The sequence below is a fragment of the Perca fluviatilis genome, chromosome 3 (assembly GCF_010015445.1).
Source record: "Perca fluviatilis chromosome 3, GENO_Pfluv_1.0, whole genome shotgun sequence".
NCBI classification, from domain to species: domain Eukaryota; kingdom Metazoa; phylum Chordata; class Actinopteri; order Perciformes; family Percidae; genus Perca; species Perca fluviatilis.
In genome coordinates, this window is record NC_053114.1 from 35159949 (window position 1) to 35184096 (window position 24148).

General features: G+C 39.5%; 1 protein-coding gene across 1 annotated transcript; it reads left to right on the forward strand.

Moving 5' to 3' along the window:
- The first annotated feature begins 3290 nt into the window (after positions 1 to 3290).
- LOC120556504 (protein mono-ADP-ribosyltransferase PARP6) lies at positions 3291 to 23666 on the forward strand. Its single transcript, XM_039796147.1, has 20 exons — positions 3291 to 3398; positions 6073 to 6167; positions 6526 to 6586; positions 6808 to 6898; positions 7071 to 7137; positions 7382 to 7531; positions 9541 to 9859; positions 10260 to 10367; positions 10707 to 10799; positions 11118 to 11243; positions 11508 to 11573; positions 11998 to 12065; positions 13482 to 13530; positions 13687 to 13799; positions 15239 to 15311; positions 18085 to 18154; positions 19627 to 19706; positions 20068 to 20131; positions 20708 to 20792; positions 21661 to 23666. The coding sequence occupies exons 1-20, from the start codon at positions 3291 to 3293 to the stop codon at positions 21761 to 21763; spliced, it is 1989 nt and encodes a 662-aa protein (XP_039652081.1). The 3' UTR covers positions 21764 to 23666.
- Positions 23667 to 24148: the final 482 nt, after the last annotated feature.

Below are 24148 nucleotides of genomic sequence, written 5' to 3' on the forward strand. Positions count from 1 at the left end.
AAACAGAAAGACACAATAGATGCGATTTGTCAATATCAAAACCAAAATGAGACATTACAATTTGTAAATATTTCATACTCTCATAGTACAAAATGAAACAAACATAATATGTACTGACTGTTGCTGTACAGTGTATAGAAAATGGGGGATTGTTCTAGGGCTACTACTAAAGTGAACTTGGAACCTGGAACACCTATTCATATACAAGAAGTATCAGGCTGTATAACCAGGGTTGCGGAAGCAACTACTGTATATGGCATGATGTCAGATTGGTTACCCATATTTATATTGTGCCGTCAGGGCCATTGCCCTTTAGTTTGCCTAATTGTGTGCCAAACAAATGTTTGAAGAGATCTTAATTTCCCCTTCCTTCCTCTCCTGACTACAGCCACACACTTATCAGACAGTTGGCCTAACACCTGTTTACTCTTTAGGTCAGTTCTTAAATAGATACCTTGATATAATGAGGGTAAAGACTGATTAGCTCAAAAGCCTAATGGCCATTGTCACACACATGCACACTGTTATGTAATGTTATATAATTTTTTTTTAAGAACTGAAATATAAGTTGTTATTGTAATATAATTAGAATATTTGATCAATTAAGCATATGCATTTCTGCATCCTTACAGCATGCAGTGCAGCTAAGTTAAAAGCACAAATGTAGCATTAAGCATATTTATGGTTTCTTTCTTTTTTCCTTTTTAATGCATAAAGACTCTTACAGGATATGTCAACCAGATGCTGCCTCCAAAGCATGATTGCAGAGTAACAGACACTGACTTATGCAATCACACAAACACACAGGCAGACGCATATACATGAGCAGAGCCATTCTTCCTCCATTTTTCCTCTCGCTTCTCAGCAGCAGTGCAGTCAGCTGCAGGTCACATGACTGGCTTGCCTGGTCTCAGTGAGCATGCTCAGACCCCTCAGTGTTGTCAGGCAAAATATAAGACAGCAGTAGCAGCAGAGATCTGCAATAGATAAACACACAGTCTCACACACACCAGCTGGATTGCTCGCAGACACACACCACAACTACAGAGGGACAGACGCTGTAGAATTAGAAAACTGTGGCTCCGGCTTCTCTTATATTCTATTTTAATGGGCTTATTGTCATCTATCATTTCAGTGGAAAACAGCCACCGAGAAAGAAAGAGGCAGGTGTGCCCTTTAAGAGGGGGAGCAGCTGAGACAAGGACGGCATCAGAGTCTCCATCCTCTGTGGAGGTAAGTGTGGCTGGATGCGGTGGGGGTGCAGAGCGTGGGGGGAGGGGGAAATCCGCCTGATTGCATCTGTGTTTGTGTTAAATATGATCAGAAAGCGGAATGGGGACGATGGTGGTGTTGGTCTGTGGGGGGGGGGCAGTTTGTCGCGACTCTATTGGTATGTGAGACGACAGAGGATATGGGAATGGTGGGGAGTGGGGGCGGTGGAGGGGTGTAGATGCTAGCAGGGTTGAGGACATGGCAGGGCAGCAGACATATAGAGATAAGGCGAGGAGCTGAAGTGGAAGATGATAATGACGGAAGAGCCTTGTTTAATAGGATGCAGTTGATGTCAGGAAGGGTGTTTTTGACAAGAAAGGAGCCAAACCGTAACACGGAAAAAAGGACAGATGTTCACCATCAGGAAGAGAAAAACAACAGTATTATGATTATTTTGGGTAGACTGCATGTAGATAATGGCCCAATTAAGAGTAAGGATAAATAAAGCTACATTGCCGTTCAGTCTTTGTTTGCACGTCTAAGGATTCAGTGCTGATAAATGTAAAAAAAATCTTATCTAAATTATTTTGGTATGACATGCACTGGACTATGTAAATTCTAATTAGTATTCTGATGCTGCAGTGTGAAATATGCAACTCTGCGTCCACAGCTTTAAGTCTTGTTGAAAGGGACATCATGCTCATTGTTTACATGTCTGACACAAAATGTGATGGTCCGCCATGAAATGCAGTGTACTGTAGCTGCCTCTGTTATATCAGCGATGTCGTTTACCCTTGCAGTTTTTCTTCTGATTTTGTCATAATTTATCTCTAAATTTGGACCATATAAAATTCAAGATCTTTTTTTTCCCCTCATCATGACCACTGTAACTATTAATTTATAGGCAACCATTATTTTATTATGTAAAATTCTTGAAAAATGAATAATATCATAATTATTTTACTCAACACTGTGTGCCTACAATGTATTCGCTTTACGCTAACGCAGGAAATTAAATGGTGTTTCACAGATTTCTTTTGATTTATATGCCAGGCAAAATCAAAGACGTCAGTCTTAAATGCACTGACATCATTCGCTGTGCATCTATAAAGGTGTGCCAACATTTGGTGCTTCGGTACTAATATGTTAAGTTCCTGGAAAAACAAAACAAACAAAGAAATGGAGACACGCTGGGTACTGAACGTACAGCAAACATCTCCCACACATTCTCTCCACAGTGATTAACGCTGCTCTGAAAGAAGGCAGAGATGGCTGTTGCTAGGATACATGGCAAGGTGAAGTGCAGACCATTTAAAGAAAAGAATAGGAGGGCACCATTTACAAAGCATGGCATCACTGGAGATGGTTTCATGTTATCGTCCTTAGCTACATTTTAATTTCGATTTCTCCCAGGATTTGCGGTTCTGAAGAGTGCAAGAAAGAGAGGTGGTCAGCCAAAGCTCTCCGGTTTTCTGTTCTCGTTCCTTCCACCTGGACATAGGCTGCAATGGTTTGCAGTATTCAAAGGCCCAAACCTGTCTGAGTGAGCCCTATGAACAGCAGACCCAATGGTAAGACAGCTAGTATTATATTGGTGTAATCACTACATTCGATTAAGCTGTGTCATCCATTCATGGTTTTGTTTTAGAAAGTGTTACATATAGTAAAATGACATTGCTGTGGCTATTTTCCATAGACATTTGAATATTGTATTAGCTTAATCTAAGGATATGGAATAAGTGAAATACTGTTGGTTTGTGCAACAGGACCTTGGGGGGGAGGGGTAGGTTTTGCTGGAAATGACAAGAGAAGTGGTTATTTTTCTAAAATAAATAGATATTTTGATTAACTCATCCCTTTTGATTGTAAGTTGAGTATTCTTTTGAAGGTTGGATTTTGAGAATATCCTTTCTTTTGGAAATGAATCACGCCTCTTTGTCTCTCTCTTCGAAATGCCATATAAAGCAGTGTTTTGAAGCCCGGTGTTTTGAACGGGAGGCTAAATAGGGAGATGTGAGAAAGGATGTGAGATGAAAGGATGATAGAAAGAGGTTGCATTTTCTTTCCGCTTCACTATAATGGCCTTTTCACAATGTGCGGTCCCACAGGACATCAAAGGCCAGTGTTGGACAGACGAGGAGTCGGACGGGGAGAACGAGTCCGAACAGTTCCTGTATGGCATTCAGGTACAGCAGAGGCTCCTGTATTACCCTTCCTACATCAAATCTGTGTTTAATCTGGTGTTTGTCACGATACTGACATTTTGTTTTCAATAATAATTCTCAGCAGCACTGTCTCATCGTTTTAATTTAACAATACAGTTTTTTTTTGTTTTTTTTTACAAATAAAATAATTTTAGTCCCAAACAACCTATAAAAGAGCTTTTGATAGGATGTGTTTTGCTGTCTTACAAGTTATCCTGCTGTAACTTGTTGGCAGCAAATAAAGCACGTAATAGTTGGACCATTTAACCATGAATAACCACTGCACAGAAAACCAGCCACTATTTTTTAAGATTTTCAAGATATTGTCATAGACCTAGGTGTTGGTCAAGAGGGATTTTTGACTTATTAAATTATTTGGAATGATTATTTTTGGGAATAGTTGTTGAGATATTTTGCACTGGTGGTACACAACAGATGGGCCGACTGACTGTGATTTCCATCTTAATACATCCCTGCTGCATTTTAATTAATCTGAAGCAGTATATTCTTTTAGAGTGTAAAGCATTTTTCTTTTAGTTTTACAAGGTTCTGGGCTTGGTCTCAAATATGAATTTTTTTAAACACAGGTTTAGTACTATAACCCTATGCAACCTTAAGTTTCAATCCCAAGCAACACTGTCAAATTAATTTCCATGGCCGCCATTTTATGTATCGTCTCATCTCGTAAAGTTCAATGCTTCACTTCATATAAGATCTTAATCTGTTAGTCATCTTTTTTTTTTTTTTTTTTACTGTTATCTTCAAAGTCCTGTGATTGAAATGTAAATCCAGTCTGGGACTTTAAGCTCATTTCTATGCAGTCAGAGAACATGAAAGCAGTGGGGTGAAGATAAGGATGAAAGTGTAGGATCTGTTCTACACACTCAGCTGAGGAGATGAGTCTGACTTCAAGTCTAGACACCAGGAACGTGTGCGGCAAACTTAGGTCAACTATTATTATTAATACTTGCTATTTATGGAGGATAACCAAATATGCTAAGGTAACTACAGAACATATTAAATGGCAAGATGTAAAACGATCACTGAAAAATGCCCAAAAATATACAGTCGGCCTACCGTTTTAGAAATGTACAAAAATCGTCCATCCTCTTTATCAAACGTCACATAATGTAACTCTGATTTTATTGCAAATATAAATTGTGCTTGATGTTGGATCAGATCTAGGAAAGTAGACATGTCATTAATAATAATTTCATGATGTGCAAGTGCCACGAGAGCACAGCCGATTTGTAAAAAAAAAAGAAAGAAATTGATTTGATTAAAACAATGTGTACATATTGAGTCAGCTGTAACACCTTAACACTACAGTATGTGTTGTGATTGAGAGTGGGTTAAAAAGCTAGCTAGCAAGTGAACAGAGAGGTCTGAATTGCTAAAAGCAATGGATGAATACATTGTTAGCTAAAAGCAACGGATGAATGGTTGAAATAGAAAGCTTAAAATAATGAATAAACAGTTTAAACAGTTAGGCAATTATAATAGATGCATTTATATTACTGAAAGCAGTGAATGAATGGTTGATATAAAAACATTCATTAAACATTGTTGTAACAAAATCCACTTTTATATAGTACATTTTCTTAAATAACATTCAGTTTGAAATAATCTTTAAATTCAAGCTGCTAAAATTAATTCCCATGCTATGATTTTCCCTCATATAACACATACTGTATAACCACTTGGTCTCTTACCACTGATGCAATATTAAAGCCTGCACAATCTGTATATGAACAAGCTCTCAAATGTCCAGGACAATAAGCCTAAAAGCTACCATCACTGTAATATACTGTACTGCAATGTAATAAGATTTTCCCAGCAGGAGAGGAGACCATATGTAGGGTCTCCTCTTCTGCTGGGAAAATCTTATTACATTTCACAATGCTCGTTTAATATTCACAATTCTTAATGGATTTATTATTAGCACCTCCCCCACTTTACCACATTCATTACTCAGAAACTTGTTCAGGTTAGATTAGTTGCCCCAAGTAGGAAAATATTTTTCGGCTAGACAGCTTTTACAGTTTTGGAACATCCTTCCGTTAAATATACAACATAGCAACCAGACCTGCAGTTATACCTATAGTCACTGCATGCTTGACTTGCTTGGCTTTTTGTTTGTTTGTCAGATTGCATCCCTTCTTGTTTTACCTACAGTACGTCTTTTGTAATGTGATTTTGTGTTGTCACGTTTTAACCGTTTGTGCTAATTGTCTGCTAAGCTTTTGCCTTGTATTAATTGCCTACATTTTACATGTCCTACTTTGCACGATGCTTACCCTAATCCTCCAAGCATTTATTTTTAAATCCTGTTCAGCTGTTAAGGTTTTCTTTCTTTGGTTTTATTTTGACACGTTGTGTGTTTTATTGTTGTTTTAATGGCTAATTTAACATCTGGCCAAGGGACAACAATTAGATAATTTGCCTTTGGCTAACACTGGCACATTTACAGTGATGTTGATCAATGTAAATCAATCAAAAAATGAACACATTTGGAACATGAGGGGTGGTTTTACTGAAGGGTACTTCAATTCATCTGAGAGGCCTGTGGGGGTACTTCAGACAAAAGGTTGGAAGCCACTGTAGCATGTCCTGTGCTGTGATTGTGTGACCAGTGTTAATAAACTGCTTGTTACAGGGGAGCTGCGCTGCTGACCTGTACCGCCACCCTCAACTGGATGCAGATATTGAGGCAGTAAAAGACATCTACACTGACAGTGCTGTCTCTGTTAGGTACAGCACAGACACACACACAAACACACACACACACACACACACACACACACACACACACACACACACACACACACAACCACCCCCAACAACACACACACACACACACACACAACCACACACACAACACACACACACACACACACACACACACACTGTTTAAGACCTATTGTGAAAAATCTTGGCACAATTCAAAGATATTAGGTATTCATTTTTAACTCGGCACTGTCTGGCAAAATAGGAAAAAAAAAAAAACATATTTTTTCCCTCAAGGGATAATCAGTTCAAAGGGTTAGAGTGTAATGAATCTCATTACTTATGATAAATGAACTGTTTCTGTTGTTGTGTCTCTGAACAGGGAGTATGGAACCATTGATGACGTGGACATCGATCTTCATATTAACATCGGTTTTTTAGATGTGAGTCAGCATTCCTCTTTGTCTGCACACACCCCCCTTCTTACTATTCCTAACTATTCTAACGGCTAATGTAATGCACACACATTTATTTACTGTTCATGCTTTGACATTTTGCAAAGTGACAAATGGTGCCCTAATTTGTGATGTCTGTTGTTGTGTATTTGTATTTTTTTTGTGTATGTGTGTGTATGTGTGTGTGTGTGTGTGTGTGTCTGAATCAGGAGGAGGTTGCGACAGCTTGGAAAGTTATCAGAACAGAGCCCATTATTCTGAGACTGCGCTTTTCTCTTTCTCAGTACCTCGATGGACCTGGTGAGTAAAGATGTCAGTGTGGATGTTGGTTTTCTGGGAGGGACTTTAGGTATTTGTGCCACTCACTGAGCGTAGGAGGTGAGTACAATATGTGCTATACAAGAGGGAGAGTGAAAGAACGAGTCTGTGTTTGTCTGTGCCCTGTGTGATAATGTTAGTCATCTTTACTCAGAGCCGTCAGTAGAAGTGTTCCAGCCCTCCAATAAAGAAAGCTTTAGCCTGGGCCTGCAGCTCAAAAAGTAAGTCAGCACCTATAATGTTTCATAGTGAAATCGTACATAGTATATTTCATACAGTATTCTAACCTCAGATTGTGCTCAACCAAATATGCTGCATCAGAAATACAAATCACTCGATTTTTGGTTGACTAGTCCACTCGCACAAAATAATAATGCACACAAACAACAAAATATTGTAATTCACCGTCTGCCAGGTTCACTCACATTTCTTTCTGCTCGACTCTCCTTATTTCTAACATGGCAGGATCCTGAGCACGTTCACCTCACAGCAGTGGAAGCACCTCAGTAATGAGTTCCTCAAGGCCCAGCAGGAGAAGAGGCACAGCTGGTTCAAAGCCGGAGGAACCATCAAGAAGTTCCGAGCCGGACTCAGCATCTTCTCCCCCATACCCAAGTAAGTCTCTCTCACGCTGTGCATCTCTTTCAAGACATCTACACAACCTTGTCCATGTTTTAAATACAGCTTGCTGCATATATCTTAGGCTTGCAATTGACACTCCAATCCAGGGTAAATGTAAGTCATGATTTGAAACAAATTTGGCCAATGATAATACAATGTTTCCAAGCGTCTGCAATCACTCAAGGAGAAGATTAATTAACCTCAAGTACAGAAAACGATTAGGCTATTTTTGGTGTTATTTTGGCATCTGCAGTATGTTTTTGCAGTTCTTCTTGTGCCTGTACCACAAGTGAAATGAATTTTTTTATAAGAAAAGTATGCTTTCTTATGTTGTCACAGAGGTTTTCAGGAAGGAATGCCGTAAATCAAGTTTATCCATAACAAATGGGTGGTATTTATCATTTAGAAAAAGCTTATAATCGCTTATGGTTAATGGTTTAATTTTTAAAGAATTATATTAGTGAGTATATTGTGCCCTCCTAGTTCAGTTCCTCGTGTTCTTAACTCCTCATTCTGGAGACGCCTTTACCATAAATATCGTGTTTCACAGGGAATGATGTCTAGAGTGTGTGTTTTCTTTGTATTTTGTATTTTATTTATTTCTTCCATATTGTGTTTCTATTGAATGTCTTTCTTTTTCACTCTTTTGTGAATCACGTTGTGATGTCTAATCTAGAAAGGTGCTATATGAATACATTTACGTAATTACATACAAGCAAGATATTTTCCCAAGACTGAAGATTTCTGTTGGAAGATAGTGATGGAAATACTTTGAGAAGGTCTGTCTGTGAAAGATAAACTGTAGCAAAGAAGACAAGCAGGGGAAAGGAATCTCTGACACTGCATGTTGCAGATTGACTTAAATTCAATATTTGACACACTCAACCAATTCCCCAAGGGGGGAAGTACTCTTCTCGGCCTCTGTCTTACTCCGGGATGCTTTGACAGTTATGGGTGCGCAGGGATTAAATCTCGGCCCACTCGATGGAGGTCAGCCTCACTAACTACTAGGCTGTCTTGACATCCTCACAACTTGACAGGAGTCTCATGTCAAGAGTGTACATGGATATTGTACTGTGAGTGATAGTGGAAGTGAACACTGGTTCTTGTATATTAACAGTTAGTGACTTGAGGTACTGCCCAAACAGATTTCAGTGTCAGAGGTAGTATAATACTTCTTCCGAAAGGCCCAGTCTGCTCTGATTGGCTTGAGTGAAAAATATGACCCTCCTTTGCAAAGGTAGTTCTCAAGCTGTGGGTGGAGATACTCAGATGGGGGGAGGTGTATTCTAATAATAATAATAATTTATACTTGTATTAATCCCGGAAGGGAAATTACAGTGTTTTCACTCTGTTGTTAAATTACACATTACACACGGGCCTGAAATACACACACATACTCAGTACCTATACATGCACTAATGGAGAGATGTCAGAGTGAGGGGTCTGCAGCTGTCGATGGACAGGCGCCCCGAGCAGTTGGGGGTGCGGTGCCCTGGGCACCTTGGCAGTGCCCAGGAGGTGAACTGGCACCTCTCCAGCTACCAGTCCACCACCATACTTTGGTCTGTATGGGGACTTGAACCTACATGTGACATAAGGGAAGACAAATCTGAATGGCTTGTTGAATCCCATGTTTTCTGATGTAGACAGCCCACAAAAAAACTGACTGGGTCATCTTATTTCTTGGTTTGTGGGTTGGTAGGCACTCCACATACCCAAAATGTGAGTTGTTTGTAATGTGTCCATTTTAACACATTGCAGTCTTGCCATGCATGATTACAGCTGAGGATATGTTGCAAATGATATCATTGGTAGTTAAGACTGTATTCAAAGCTACCTTATAATAATACATTCTAACATTTCTGATTTGGCCTTTAAAGCCAAACCCTCCACTATGTCCTATCTACAAAGACATGGACAGCATCAACATTAGCATTTTCTCATCGTAGAAAAATGGTTGACGAAGTGACGTGCATGAATTGTGTTTCGCTTTTTTCTAGGTCTCCGAGTTTTCCTTTGATCCAAGACACAGTTTTAAAAGGGAAGCTGAGCGTCCCTGAGCTGAGAGTGACCCGCCTGATGAACCGCTCTATCTCATGTACCATGAAGAACCCCAAAGGGGAGCTCTTCAGCTATCCACCAAACAGCCAGGTCAGTGCCAGTCTGGACAAATCAGCACGCCCGCATCTCTCAGATTTGGAGTCAGATACCTCTCAGTTTATATTTGAATTTGCTGCATTAACAATGTTTCACTGTCCCCCCACCTATTTGTCTTTAACGTGTCTCACTCACACATGTCAAGTGGTCATAGGGTTTTTGTCACAACTCTGATGCTCTAAACTTCACACTCCTTACATTTGTTACACTGCTGATGTAGAAACTCATGACGCTATGATAAGGAGTTCAAAATAATCCACACTTCTACAAAATGTTGATGCAAATAGACTGTTTTTTCGGCTGCCAGTGCCCACTGACCGACTAGGCATTGGCTGATTGAATTCCCATTCTTGTGCGGCTTTGACCTCAAGGAGATATGAGTATCTGCTGGTAGCTAGCAGTGACCAGGGGTGGAGCCCACAGTGCATTGTTGTGCTAGGACAGGTTTAGCCAATCGTAACTGCAGTACATAATTGTAGTTTTGTGACAATTCTGCTGCCAAACTAGTCTTTATTCCTTAATATGGCAGTTCTTCAGGGAGTGATAACTGGGAACACCACTTTTCTCCGAACAGATAATGAAGTACTCGGAGCAGAGGATCCCCACACTCAACGAGTACTGTGTGGTGTGTGACGAACAGCACGTCTTTCAGAACGGATCCATGCTGAAGGTATCAGAGATGAGAAAGAGAAACATACTGTATAGATTGAGAAACCATTCTATATTGGTTTAAAAAAAAAACACATTATGAAAAGCATGTTTGTGTTGTTTTAACTCTCTAATAACCCTGTTAGTGGAAAATCCACTGATCATAGTGGATTTTCTGCAACCGTAGTTTGGAGAGAGCAAGATAAAGAGTGAGTGAGAGAGGGAGTGTCAGTATGTGTGTGCATGAATGTTTTTGTGTAGATATGTAGTACACGTTGAAATGACTGTATTTTTATACCTCTTTTGTCTGTACGTGTGTGTGTGTGTGTGTGTGTGTGTGTGTGTGTGTGTTTATATATAGCCGGCTGTGTGCACCAGGGAGCTGTGTGTGTTCTCCTTCTACACTCTGGGTGTGATGTCCGGAGCTGCAGAGGAAGTGGCCACCGGAGCAGAGGTGACAACAACACAACACATAGTATATGATATGATTCAGATTATTTGTATTTTTTCCCCCCTCCAATAATGCATTCTTATTTCCCCCAAATTCTCTTTGGATTTTAGATTAAAGGATAACAGTCTAACGTATATGTAAGAAAACCAAAACACAAGCGTCAAACACTGACACACGTCATGACGTTCATTTCTGATTATTTGTAGTTTCTACATGGTGTCGGAACTGAGGCAGGTTCTTCTCAATAAAAGCATCAAAATGAGCCGATGACAGCATCACATAAAGGCAGAAAATGTTAATGTAAAATCACTCTCTCCTCAGGTAGTGGACCTACTTGTGGCTATGTGTCGAGCTGCTCTCGAGTCTCCCCGTAAGAGCATCATCTTTGAGCCGTACCCATCAGTTGTTGACCCCAACGACCCCAAGACTCTGGCCTTCAACCCAAAGGTCAGCATCCTCACTGTTATAATCGTGATTAGTACCGTAATTAAGTCAATACGCACATTTCATTCCAAGATGACATATCCATTTGTGAAACACAACTCCTACACCTCCTACTGCAATGAGTATTTTCTTTTTTCAAAGGACGCATTTAGAAATCGTAACAATATTTATGCAAACCTTTTACCTCTACAAGTGATTTTAGATGTCTGTATGTTGTTCCCTCTCTCATTGCATACAATGGATGTTTGGCTCAACCGATGAACACAGAAGAAGAATTATGAGAGACTGCAGAAAGCATTGGACAGCGTCATGTCCATTCGAGAAATGACCCAGGTACAAGGAAGAGATGGGAGGGAAAGAATGGAAGGGCCACAGTACAGTTAGGCTTGATGTATAATGTTTAAGATATAATCTTCTTTTTTTTTTTTTTAGTTTTTTTTGGTTTATGTAAGATCATCACTCTATGTCCACCCTATGGCTGAAAATGTCCATTACAAAGTCATGTATTAAGTGGACTGTTTGAGCAGCATGGGTGGGGTCTTTGTTTATCAAAGTGACAGTTGTTGCTGATTAGTTTATCTTCTCTATTGCTCTTCTTTACTCTTTTTTTTATATTACTTGTTTACCCGCTGTGGCTCGACTGCATCTGTACTATCTATAAAACACATCTTAAGACTGTATCTGAACACTCATTTGGCTTTGAAGAAAAGAAAAAAAAAAACTGAAAACTGAAACACTTTCTTGTGTGCTTTTCCAGGGCTCATATCTAGAGATCAAGAAACAGATGGACAAACTTGACCCTTTGGCCCATCCCCTGCTACAGTGGTGAGTAAAGAGTATCCGTTCCAAAAATGGGTTTACTCTGCTTTGCGTGTTAAAGTAATAATCTCGAACAATTATTTTTATTAAATTTCTGTTATGTCATATAACACCTAACTAGGTAACACAATGGTGATTGAGCCTATGGTCGTTGAAAGCCCTTGCAATTTGCATTTGCAGTATTACGAACTGGGTGTCTGTGGCAACGTTCCCTGGAAAAATCCAAAGTAGGGCACAGTTAGTGATGCAGAGACTGTAGGCGGAGCTAACGCAAAAGACTCGCTTTTCAACTCACTTGTGTGTGAAGCAAGCAACTGACAACTGACTGACGTCACACACTGTTTGGATCTCTGGGAAAGTGAGATCCAAAAACACTTATGGCCATAGGTGCCGCAAAAGAGAATGAAATGGAGATCTTTGAGATTTGACTTTATTTCAGAAAATAATATAGCGCACTGCCAACAACAACACTGAGACACTTGAGTAGAACATTGCTGTTGTTAATGTTATTAGTTACACACCGTGTTTTTTCGTACTTTGACAAGCTGTCAAACTGTCTGCTGGGAAAAAGTCCTATTGTGGTTTAAGCAAAGTAGTAGCCATGGCTGTAGCAAAGAGGTTATTATTATAAAGAGGTTATTATTCTAACCTCTTTGGCCGTAGCCAGCTATGAGGTCACCGAGGTCCAGACCTCAGGAATTTTTTCCTAAGAAACCCACTGTACCTGTGCATCTGAATGACGTAAAACCACTTGAAACTGACTATCTGGCTATCCACTGACGGCACACACACACACATAACACACACACACACACACACACACACACACACACACACACACACACACACACACATAAAATACTACACTATCAAAGGTAAAAGTACTGAATATGCAGAATGGCTCCTATTTAAAGTGTTACATTATTATACAATATTATATTATGCTGTTTTTTTATCACAAACAATACAATGTAAAAAGTAACTAAATAAATGTAGTTGAGTAAAACGTACAATATGTCCTTTTATGTAGCGGAGTAGAAGTAGCAAAAAAGGAAATGCAAGTACCAAAAAACTGTACTTAGGAACAATACTTGAGTAAATGTAGTTAGTTACTTTCCACCACTGATTGTGACAAATTGTGCAGCTTTATTAAAGGTGTTTTGCCGACAGGTTCCTCGGCATGTATTTAATTATAGATAATGAGTTTGTGTGTAGTGTATAGCTTAGGTTGTGTTTGTAGGTGTCATTTTGGTATGACTTTTGCTTGTTCAGAAATGCCATAAATAAGCTCCATTTCTAAGAAAAAGTTCTGAACCTCACTAAGCTCTTAACCTTGGTTACGGCCCTGGCTGTGGCTGGTACTTTAAATTCTGTTGTACCTTAATTTATTTATGTTTCAATCTTCTCTCTGTCTTTTTGCAGGATTATTTCCAGTAACAGGTCTCATATCGTCAAGCTGCCTCTGAGTAGGGTAGGGAACCAGAATGACATCCCCTCAAGTGTCCTATATCAAATTAATTTCTTATTACAGCATTATTATGTCATTGAATGGTTCATACTCACTCTGTATCTGTCTGTTTGTCTCTCTCTTGCTCTCACTTACTCCCGTATGATCTCATTGCGATAGCAACTGAAATTCATGCACACCTCCCACCAGTTCCTGCTGCTCAGCAGCCCCCCGGCAAAGGAGGCTCGTTTTCGCACTGCCAAGAAGCTATATGGCAGCACCTTCGCCTTCCAGTGAGTCCACTTCATTCCCCTCATTAGCTGACACATCATTCATAGAATCGAAACTCAATGTTTTCATCGAATGGCTACTTTGGAGCTTATAGCTCGTAAAGCTACAGTTACAGAGTTGAAATCATTTAGGCTGTTATAAAATATCAGAAAACAATTTGTTGTTATTATATTCTTAAGCTTGTAGCTGTTGGGCAAATATAATTTGAGAAATCACTTACTGTAAATAATTGATCTCCAATCAAGCACAGTCACTAAAATACATGCATAATTAAGCGTTACAGCGGTACACTCTGTCAAACACGAACGCGTCTCAGTGTCTCGCCTGGTCATTATGTTGCGGATGGAGGAAGCACTCCAGCAGATTTTTATGGAACCATAACAAACGGCAAAGAGCAGTGGCCATTCTCTTGGACTTAGAAACCACCTTGCTAAGCCAGCACATGGAGCCAGCAGTATCTGTGAGATCGAGATTTGTACTGTAGCAGATGGGGCTTTGCTGAATATTTTAGATACACACGGCCCATCTGGGCACTCGCAGGGTGCAGCTAACACATGAGCAGTGCCTACAGTCTCTCTTCATTCTGGTTAATACTACAAATTGAATCATTCTCAACAGGAAATGCCAAATTTGTATGTAAGCTTGGCTGCTATCATTTTATACTGACATAAATAGAAACATAGAACATATAAATACATGTTTGGAGTCGGTTTAATGCCAAAATGCGAGATTTAGACGGGAATCCACACTCTGATTAAGTGAAATTAAGAACTGATCCGTGTTTATTTATTAGACTGTGGGAACAAGAACTCTATACTGATTTGAAAATAGTTAAAAATAACAGCACCCATGACACAGCTGTGACTGTTATATTTTATTTGAAGATAGTCCAGATAACTGCACTGGGAGACATATTTAAATAACCCATCCTGTGCTGAAAGACAGCAGTGATGGGTTGTCATCTTTGATCTTCATCTTTTAATACTTTTTTTTTAGTACTGAATGCTATAAATTTCGAGTACTATGATGATGTAACAGAATGTCCCAAAATGTCCTTGCACAAATTGTATAAATAGATGACTACAGTTAGCTCCTTTGAGGGTTGGCAGAAGAGAGCTTGAAAATTTCTATTTCTAGGTTTTATAAAATATTTAGTGTAATGATAAAAAGTAAAAAGCTGTACTGGTAATATGACAAATTTTGTTGATTTGTTTTTTACAGTTATAATTCAAGACATTTTCAAATTGAGTAAATAATATAATAATAAATGAATAATAGTAAATGTCCAATCAAAGGTCCCAGACAAAATATGCCGCAGTGTTATTTAACAGCATGGATCTGGCCCACTACGCATCAGTGGATCCACGCTGTCATTATATTCGCACAGCACATTGTTTTATCTCTTCTTTCTTATCTCTCCCTCTTTCTACACTTGCTCTAGTGGTTCCCATATAGAGAACTGGCACTCTGTTCTGAGAAATGGACTAGTCAATGCCTCTTATACCAAACTGCAGGTACGTAACCCTGGCAGTTGGCTGGAATTTACGATGCATCTCCCCTCGGACAGTGAACCTGCTCTCTGACAGAGCAGGCTCGCTGTCCGGCTGATTCATTTTTGCAGTTAATGGATGCCAGCTTCCCTCTCGTCAGCTTTGCAATTGGCATTTTAGCGAGCGGGGCACACTGGCAGGTTTTCCTGGCCAATGTTGGCGGCTTTCTGCCACCAACAGCAGCAGACAGCACGTCTTTTCCTGCTGTGGGACAAAGAGAGGGGGCTGTGGTGTCAGCTGTGATGACAGGAGGCTGCCTGTGTGCCCTGTTGGGGTGAACCACCTAGAGCACTGAGTAGGCTAGGTCTGAAGCTGAAGGATGCAAAGGACAAGCTCCATGGTAGTGAGTATAGACTTCCTGTGGGTGAATAAGGAGGGCTTCCATGAAAGGTCAGTAACTGGCACCACTCATTATCTATTCAGACCTGGGTCAAACAGTAGCCTCAAAACCCTTTTGTGCATGAATAATGACAAGCTCAGTCAGGATTCCCCCCCCCCAAGTGTTTTTATTCTTCTTTAGGCATGAAAAAATTATAAAATGAACTTCATTCTATTTTAAACACGCATTTTCCAAGGACTTGTTCACCTCCACAGGTAGACTGCATGCGTTTCAAGTTATTAAAATTTAGAAATATGTATTTAACACTAGAAAGGCCAGCATTCCATTTACTCCTAAAACCACCGAGCGGGTAATACTATTTAACCGCTGCCGAAACAGCGTCAACATTTACAAAATATGGCATTTCTTGAAGCAGTTAAGTTATTCATTTTTATCTTTTTTTTTTTTAACCCTAAGCCTATTTATTTTTTTAAAATGAGTACGACTTGACAAAGTAACTATTTAAAAGTCAGTTTATGGTCTTTAGGCTCTTTTATTACAGATCAAAACACACACACACTACGCTCTCAGTACATGCTCCAGTTGTAGACACTTCCATCCCGTATTGGTTGAGCCGACACAAAAGAATATAAATATTTCTAATTACTTCAGCTAGTGCAGTAGGCTAACGTTAGAAACTGCTAACGTTACACAAGTTATGCCTAACTATCACTGGTCCGTAACTGAGGCACCTGTCCGACAGCGTTGATACGGGCGAGCTGGGCACTCCATGACGGGCTATTAAAAAAAAATGGGGCAAGGGTCTCCTGCTATAGAAGTATTGGCAGGATATTCTTGAGCCGCTAAGCATGGTAGATCCTAAATTGGATTTGCTAGAATGGTCAACGTAGTTAGGTTTAGGCATGGGGAGTGGGGATTGGTTAGGGTTAGGGTAAGAATGCCAGGGTTAGGCAGAATAAGGCGGGCCAAGAGGCTTGTCCTTTGACGGCAACCACTATGCGTGAAAGTGTTAAATAGTTCTATTAAACCTAATTGATACCAGATGAGCATGATTGACCAAATCATGACCATAAAGATAGTTTTAAGGAAAAAGCAGAAAACCATACCTTCTTTCAAAGTGTCTTCACTCAGATCTGCATCCATCTACATCTTTATATTGTTTTACCAAGGTTGTTGTTGCACTCTGTGACCCAGGTCTGTAAAAGATAAATAACTAAAGCAAGAAAAGAAGTGAGCGCTAGAGAGTGAAGAATTGTCTAATTTGCACAATACTGCAGATAATGACTTCTTGTAGATACAGCGGTATGTCCTGAAAATAGATGAAACACAATTAAATGTGAAATCTAAAGCATCTTTGAAATGTTCACGTCGGCCGTGATTGCTCCATCATGCTGATGTGTGTCATTTATGCCTTCTTTGTTCTCCGACTTTTTGAACTCTCCAGCTTTGATCTCGCCTCAGTGCTCATCTGCCTCCTCTTTCTCCTCTCCGCCTTCCTCTGTCATTGTGTTTCACAGGAGTAGGACTGAGTCCGCCTCCAGCTCCAACCATCACACAAAACCTCTCGTCTATTGTTCCTTTTGATTTCTTCCAGATGTGCCACTTCCTGACCTTCGTCTCTTTCACATTTCATTCCCAAACTATCAAGTTGCTCTTTGTTCTTCCTCTCGTTTCTCTGCTGGTTTCACTTTGGCTTATGAACACCATCTCACACCTGTGGTCCTTTTGTGTTTTTCCTCATTGTGGACATTCTTGTGTGAAGGCTCGTCATCATTATCAGTCATCCTCACACTTTACCATCTTTACCTTCAAGCCAGCATACATGGTCTCATTTCTCATGTCAGCATCGCTTGAACACCTCAACATTTTATATACCAATTTCATTCACAAAATTCAAGAGCATCGTATTCTCTTCTGTGGACTACATTATGTTATAAGCAGAAAATCTGTTGGTGACTGTGTGGGTTAAAGGAGTTGTTTCAGATCAGTGGAATAATAAAACTATCTTTTCTTTCTTTGGCTCGCCATCCACCGATTTGTGTGTGTTTTGTGTGTGTGTGTGTGTGTGTGTGTGTGTGTGCTTGGTTGGTAGGGTTTGCCAAATAAACTGTCACCGAAACATATAAAAACACTGACTTATACATGCTTTCCCGTGATTTAACTACAGTAGGACTGGTATGTATTGCTGTGTGTGTGTGTGTGTGTGTGTGTGTGTGTGTGTGTGTGTGTGTGTGTGTGTGTGTGTGTGTGTGTGTGTGTGTGTGTGTGTGTGTGTGTGTGTGTGTGTGTGTGTGTGTGTGTGTGTGTGTGTGTGTGTGTGTGTGTGTGAGTGAGTGAGGTTGTCCTGTGCAACTGCTCAGTGACCCTTCCTTCCTTCCTGCTTTTTTCAAACCCAAGCTGCATGGGGCAGCGTATGGAAAGGGGATCTATCTGAGCCCCATCTCCAGCATATCTTTTGGATACTCAGGTAGGAACAGCTCATTCCTCGCCACTCAGCCCCCCCTCCCAAACACTCTCCCTTTTATTCCATGTTGACTGAGTACGCTCTATGTTTGTAACATGGCCTAATATCATCCTGGAACACTTCATTCTCATATGTGGGAGCTGTCCTCCATGCTATCCTATTGTGCTGCTCTGTGTGGTGTGTCCATTTTTGGGTGCTGGACTTGGGCCTCTGAGCTTGTGTGCCGCCTATCATACCATTCATTATGTCGTGGCTGTGTAAAATGGAGCTGTCAGTAAATCTGTGTGTGGGACTTTGTACTTTGTTGGCTTAAAATATTTTCATTTTCTGGGATGGGGGTGAAGAGACATTTAAACTAAACTTGAAGTACTTACCTTAATCCTCCCTTGTGTATTTCCACTAAACACAATTTCAGAGGTTGGTTTTGAGGTTTCCGACTGTGATTGTGGTGCTGATTATGAAATTATATGTTAAGAGGTCAGCAGGTTGAAAAAGGGGCCCACCTTGTTAGCATTATAACAAGCCCCTAAAGTAGAGATGTTCCAATAGCGATACCAGTATCGGAAAAGCCTCCGATACTGCCTAAAATGCTGGTAACGTATCGGTGAGTTCTCGAGTTTACGCACGGACCTGATACCACTTCATTTAAGCCCGAAGAAAATCTACTTTAATTAGTTTATTTATGTTCTCTTTCGTTTTGACTCATTGTCAAACCGGATAATGTAAGAAAGTTCTGTGGCGTTATATATTGTTTGTGTTTGTTCATGTTTCACAAAGAGTTTAACAACAACGATAGCAATCATATCACATCCAAACAGGGATAGTAGTATACAGCTGTTAAAACATTATAAATGTATGTATTTTTTAACACACTGGTATCGGATTGGTTCTCGGAATCGGTATCGTGAAGGAAAAATGGTATTGGAACATCTCTAATCTGAAGCACTGGTTCCCAAACTTTTCCATGTCAAGGTCCCCTAAACTGACCAAATTAAACCACAGACCCCTATTTGATAAGATTTCATCCCCCATCCAATAGGATTTTTTGCTTTAGATGTTTTATTACAAAGTGTATGAAACATATTACCTAAAATAGTCATACATTCTTTCATTGTGTTACTTATGGATGGAATTAAAGTGAAAATATATTGTTCCCCTATTTGCTGGGGACCCCCTGGAACACCCTGTGGGTTCACGGACCTCACTTTGGGAACCACTGATTTAAAACGCGCCGTTTTGATAATAAAAAGATAACAGCAGTACGTGCTATGTCACCTGTAATGTAATTTCAAAATGTTGAAATATTGAGTAGCGTTTTGGAACAACCTTCATATGAAGGTTAGCACTGTGGGTAATAATTTCTCCGTACAAGGAGCTCGAGACCACTAGCGGAAGGTTTTTCACAGCTTGAGTGACTCAAGGTAAGGTCGTTCTGACTCAGGGTTGTTTTGCTCTCTGTCTGCTGCTTCTTGCAGGAATGGGGAAAGGACAGCACCGCATGCCCACCAAAGATGAACTGGTGCAGCGTTACAACCGCATGAATACCATACCACAGGTGAGAGAACTGGAAACATAACATCCTCACATATAAAGGTATACTATATATTTTTAAAAGATGGTTGGGCTCCACAAATCCAGAATATCATCACATAAAGAAGATGCGCAAATAAAGGGGCAGCAACATGGAGCGATTTGAAGCATGGAGAGAACTGTGAGCTGTTCGGTGTATTTCAAATGTTTTGTATTCTGAGTTCAGAGGTTCCGTATGTACTGGTTCTCACTATAACACTGTACGGTGGCAGTGTTTGTAATGATCAGAGTTTGAACATTCCTCTCGGATATCATCAGCTCAGTCAGATCGTGCCATTTACTGTAGCAGCTTGGTGAAACTTAACTGTTGTTTCTTTTTGCAATAGAGCCGTCCAATACAATCAAGGTTTCTTCAGAGTCGAAATCTCAACTGCATCGCTCTGTGTGAAGGTAATCACAAGCAGAAGATTGCATACATGTTAAAGCTGAGATGATAGTGAATATGTGGCATTAGTATATTCGATTAATGTACTTTGATGTGTATCCGTCTCCAAATGAATACACATTTTTTAAAACAACTAAATGATTATATATTGAAATATTATATTGATTAATTATTATATTATCTAATACACACTTTTAGTGAATACAGTGTCTCCTTTATCAAATTTGCAAACAATTCCATAAAGTTGGATAATTTAAATCTAAATAAAACTGTCTAATGTGACTCCTGTCTTAATGTGCAGTTATATATAGCAATTATAGTAATATAATCATCATCATTATAATAGAAAAAAACAGATATAAAAAATAATGTGAATCAATTAGGATAATAACTGAGTTTAAGCCCTTAAGCTTTAGTGAATGTTATGTATTATATAATACCACAAACAACAGCAACACTATATGGAATAATAATAATAATAATAATAATAATAATAATAATAATTATAGAATAACAAGAAAGTAAATACTAACCACCATTTTCAAATTTTGTGGTGAAAATGTTTTCTTTCTTTCCAACAGTTATCACATCTAAGGATCTGCAGAAACATGGTAACATCTGGGTGTGTCCAGTGTCTGACCACGTCTGTACTCGCTTCTTTTTTGTGTAAGTATTCCCAAAACGTTAAAACTCCTGGATAACTTCTACAGGATGAATGAATGCATAATTACCAGATGAGCTTGCATAGATACCGGGCAGCAAATATGAATCATAATAATCACACTTAAAATGCATAGTTCATCACTCAGGTTGATTGTTTTTTCACACGATGAAGGTGATTTAATGAAGAATTATGGTATATGCTGCAGTTGTCCCTCATCACTCATCATCGTTTAAAATTAGCAGTGAATAAATTGTCCTGATGGTTGAGTTGTGTTACTGCTTCACTAAACTGGGTTCCCCTCAGGTCATAGCCTTTCAACTTGGTGTTTAAAACTGTGTTTTGAAACTCACCAAATATCAAATAATTGGCTGCTGATGTTAGTGCTATGAGTCCAAGCTTTGGACACAAAGGCAGTCACCATATGGCAAAGTCTACTATCATGTCCACTGCTGTCTTCTGAGTTGGAAATTAGATTTGAGATGGCCTGCGCTCAAATTTAAATCACAGCTAAATATAATTCAATTCAGAACTTGTGCTTAGTGTATGGTTGTGTTTTTCAGCTTGAAGTCAAGTTCACATGATTAGACTAAAAACAAGATTTGCTGTGTCAGACCTAACAATGGCCCCTCATTAAATCACTAATTCACTTGCTTCTTGACAAGAGCAACTCACAGGTTACCTTTTCTATCATCAGTATTATGCATTGTTGATGAGATAAGAATAAATGTTTGCTATTTATCTTTAAACTTGGCCCTTATACTGCCAAGTACTAGAAAAATTGAGGGAGTGAGCAAGACAGGGTGATAAAAACTTAAACATCTATTGATAAAAAGTAAAAAAAAAAAAAAACTCTTCTATGTGTATGTGCAGGTACGAGGATGGTCAAGTAGGAGATGCCAATATCAACACCCAGGAGCCTAAGGTGCAGAAGGAGATCATGCGTGTGATTGGGACCCAGATCTACTCCAGCTAATGGCGGTTCTCCATACGTCTCTCTGGCGGAGGCACACAGGCAGGCAGACAGCGAATGTTTGGGCGGGGCCGACCTCAGGCCCGATATGGAAGGCTGAGGGAGCTCTTGAGCACATTAAGTCGTTTTGTTCTTGTCCTCTCATTTTCCTCTCCCTTCTTTGTTCCTCTTCTCCGAGTGGTTACACATTACATGTTCATTTAACCTTCAGTTAAAGTCAGTCTGCTTTTCTCAGTTAACACACCGATGAAGAAAAAAAAAAAAGGAAGTAGTCACTGGTTTGGCTCCACGCACACACGCACACACACACGCACACACACACACACACACACACACACACACACACACACACACACACACACACACACACACACACACACACACACACACTTTTAAACCATTGGTCGACTGGGCTTTCTCCTTTCTTGCTGCACTTTTACTGATCCTCTGGACTAATGATCTCTATTTATCATTTCTCTTTGTGAATATCGAGTAAAAAAGAAAGAAAAAAAAAAGAATCATTTCAAACGATTAATTAGATCCCTTTGTGGCAAATAAGTGTTGGATTTACATACCGCACACATAGAAGTTTGTTCTCTTATTGTGTTTGCAAAGGCATTATTTTCCATCCGTTTATTTAATATTTTTTGACTAATGACCTGAATTAGGTCTGTGACATGGTTATCTGAGGGGCAAGCACTGCTCTGTCACTTTGTCCTTGTTCGCTCCCAGAGTCCAATAAGCGAGGTGTGGCTTGAACACATACACTATAGGCACTTTGTTTTTGATAACATTATCAAATTTAATAAAAACAGAATAGTTTTTTTTTGTTTTTTTTTCATTACAGAATTAAGATGGTTCTCATTTATAATGCACCTTCAAACCCTCACAGCCCCCAAATGTCAAACAAACAGGAATTCAAAACGAAAATGAATACTTTTATCTTACTGGATGAAAGTGACAAAAATACAAACAAACAGTGGATTTAGTCTGTGGACATGTTATATATGTTATCTTATGTTCTGTGTTCAATAATCTACCACAATATGTCATCACTTTTTCTTTAAGTGGTGGATATCTCATTTCAAAATGAATCTCTCTATGTATGAACTACTCTTCCCATTGAATTCACAACTTATAAAAATCCACTGTACAGAAAATCATGGACAGTTTTACCCAACTATCAACTGACGCTTTCCAGTCCAGGTGAGCTCACATCCTCCCATCCCCCTACCTGATGGACACTGGATGTTATAGATCGGCATTAATGTGCAACTCTGGTTTCACCTTGGAGAATGGCAACCTTGTATAGCTAATCAAGTTTATCAGTTAGTCATGTACTGTATGTACTGTATGTATGTATGTACGTGTGGGTTTGTATTTTCTTGACATTATACTAGACATTGCACTTATTCAACGTTTGCCTAAACTGGAGAAATGGACCGTCCTCGGACCTCCAGTTGACGGGTTGTGGAGGAAAGGTGGTGAAAAAAGTATTTATGGAGTCAGCAAGACTAGAATATCCAACACCATGTCTGTACTGAGATGGGCTTTCACTGTCTCCTGGAACTTAAGATTCTGACTACTGAATGGACTTTGAGGCACAAAAGAGGGCAACTTGTAAATAAGGACATTGGAGACCTCGTTGAAATGTATTGCCCAAAAAAGGAGTGGACATGTAGAGCTTACTCATTGTGTTAGGGGGACTGTGCTAATAGCTGATGCCTGTTTTTTGCCAAGAGGTTTAAGCTACGAGTCTCTTTGAGAATCTATTCTCTGGCTGCGTGTCTCTGGTGAGTAATGTTTTCAAAGTTGGCGTTGACGACATTGATGGTGATTATGACAATGGTGATGAAAGGCGACGATGCAGGAAAAAAAGAATAAAGCCTCATTTTGCACAGTTTTACATACAGCCTCGGTTTCTTTGATGTCTCTGTGGGAAATAAGTGTGACCATTAAATGTAGAATTATGACTGAAGCGTTGTGCTCGGATTTGCGCAGAAGGGGGCACCATTACTCCATTGACAACAACCTGAGCTCTCTATTCTATAGTCTAAAATATCAAACCAGACTTTAACACTTGTAATTACTTGAAAAGGTTGATACCTTAATGCTACTCCCTGAAGAAAGAAAATGGATGAATAATAAAATACAACAATAGGTTTTGTTGTAACATACATACAACAAAACATATCTATCCTGTTATTTTACAATGGTTATTTTAAGAAGAGGTGTAGTGACAACTGAAGAAGGTGATCTAACTCTAAACTCTAAATTGTCATTTAACAACATAGCGTCAGTGAGTATGTGAGGAATACATGCCACATACAATACATAACCCTAACCCTCGCTGAAAAATGTATTATTATACTGTTTATACACCACATC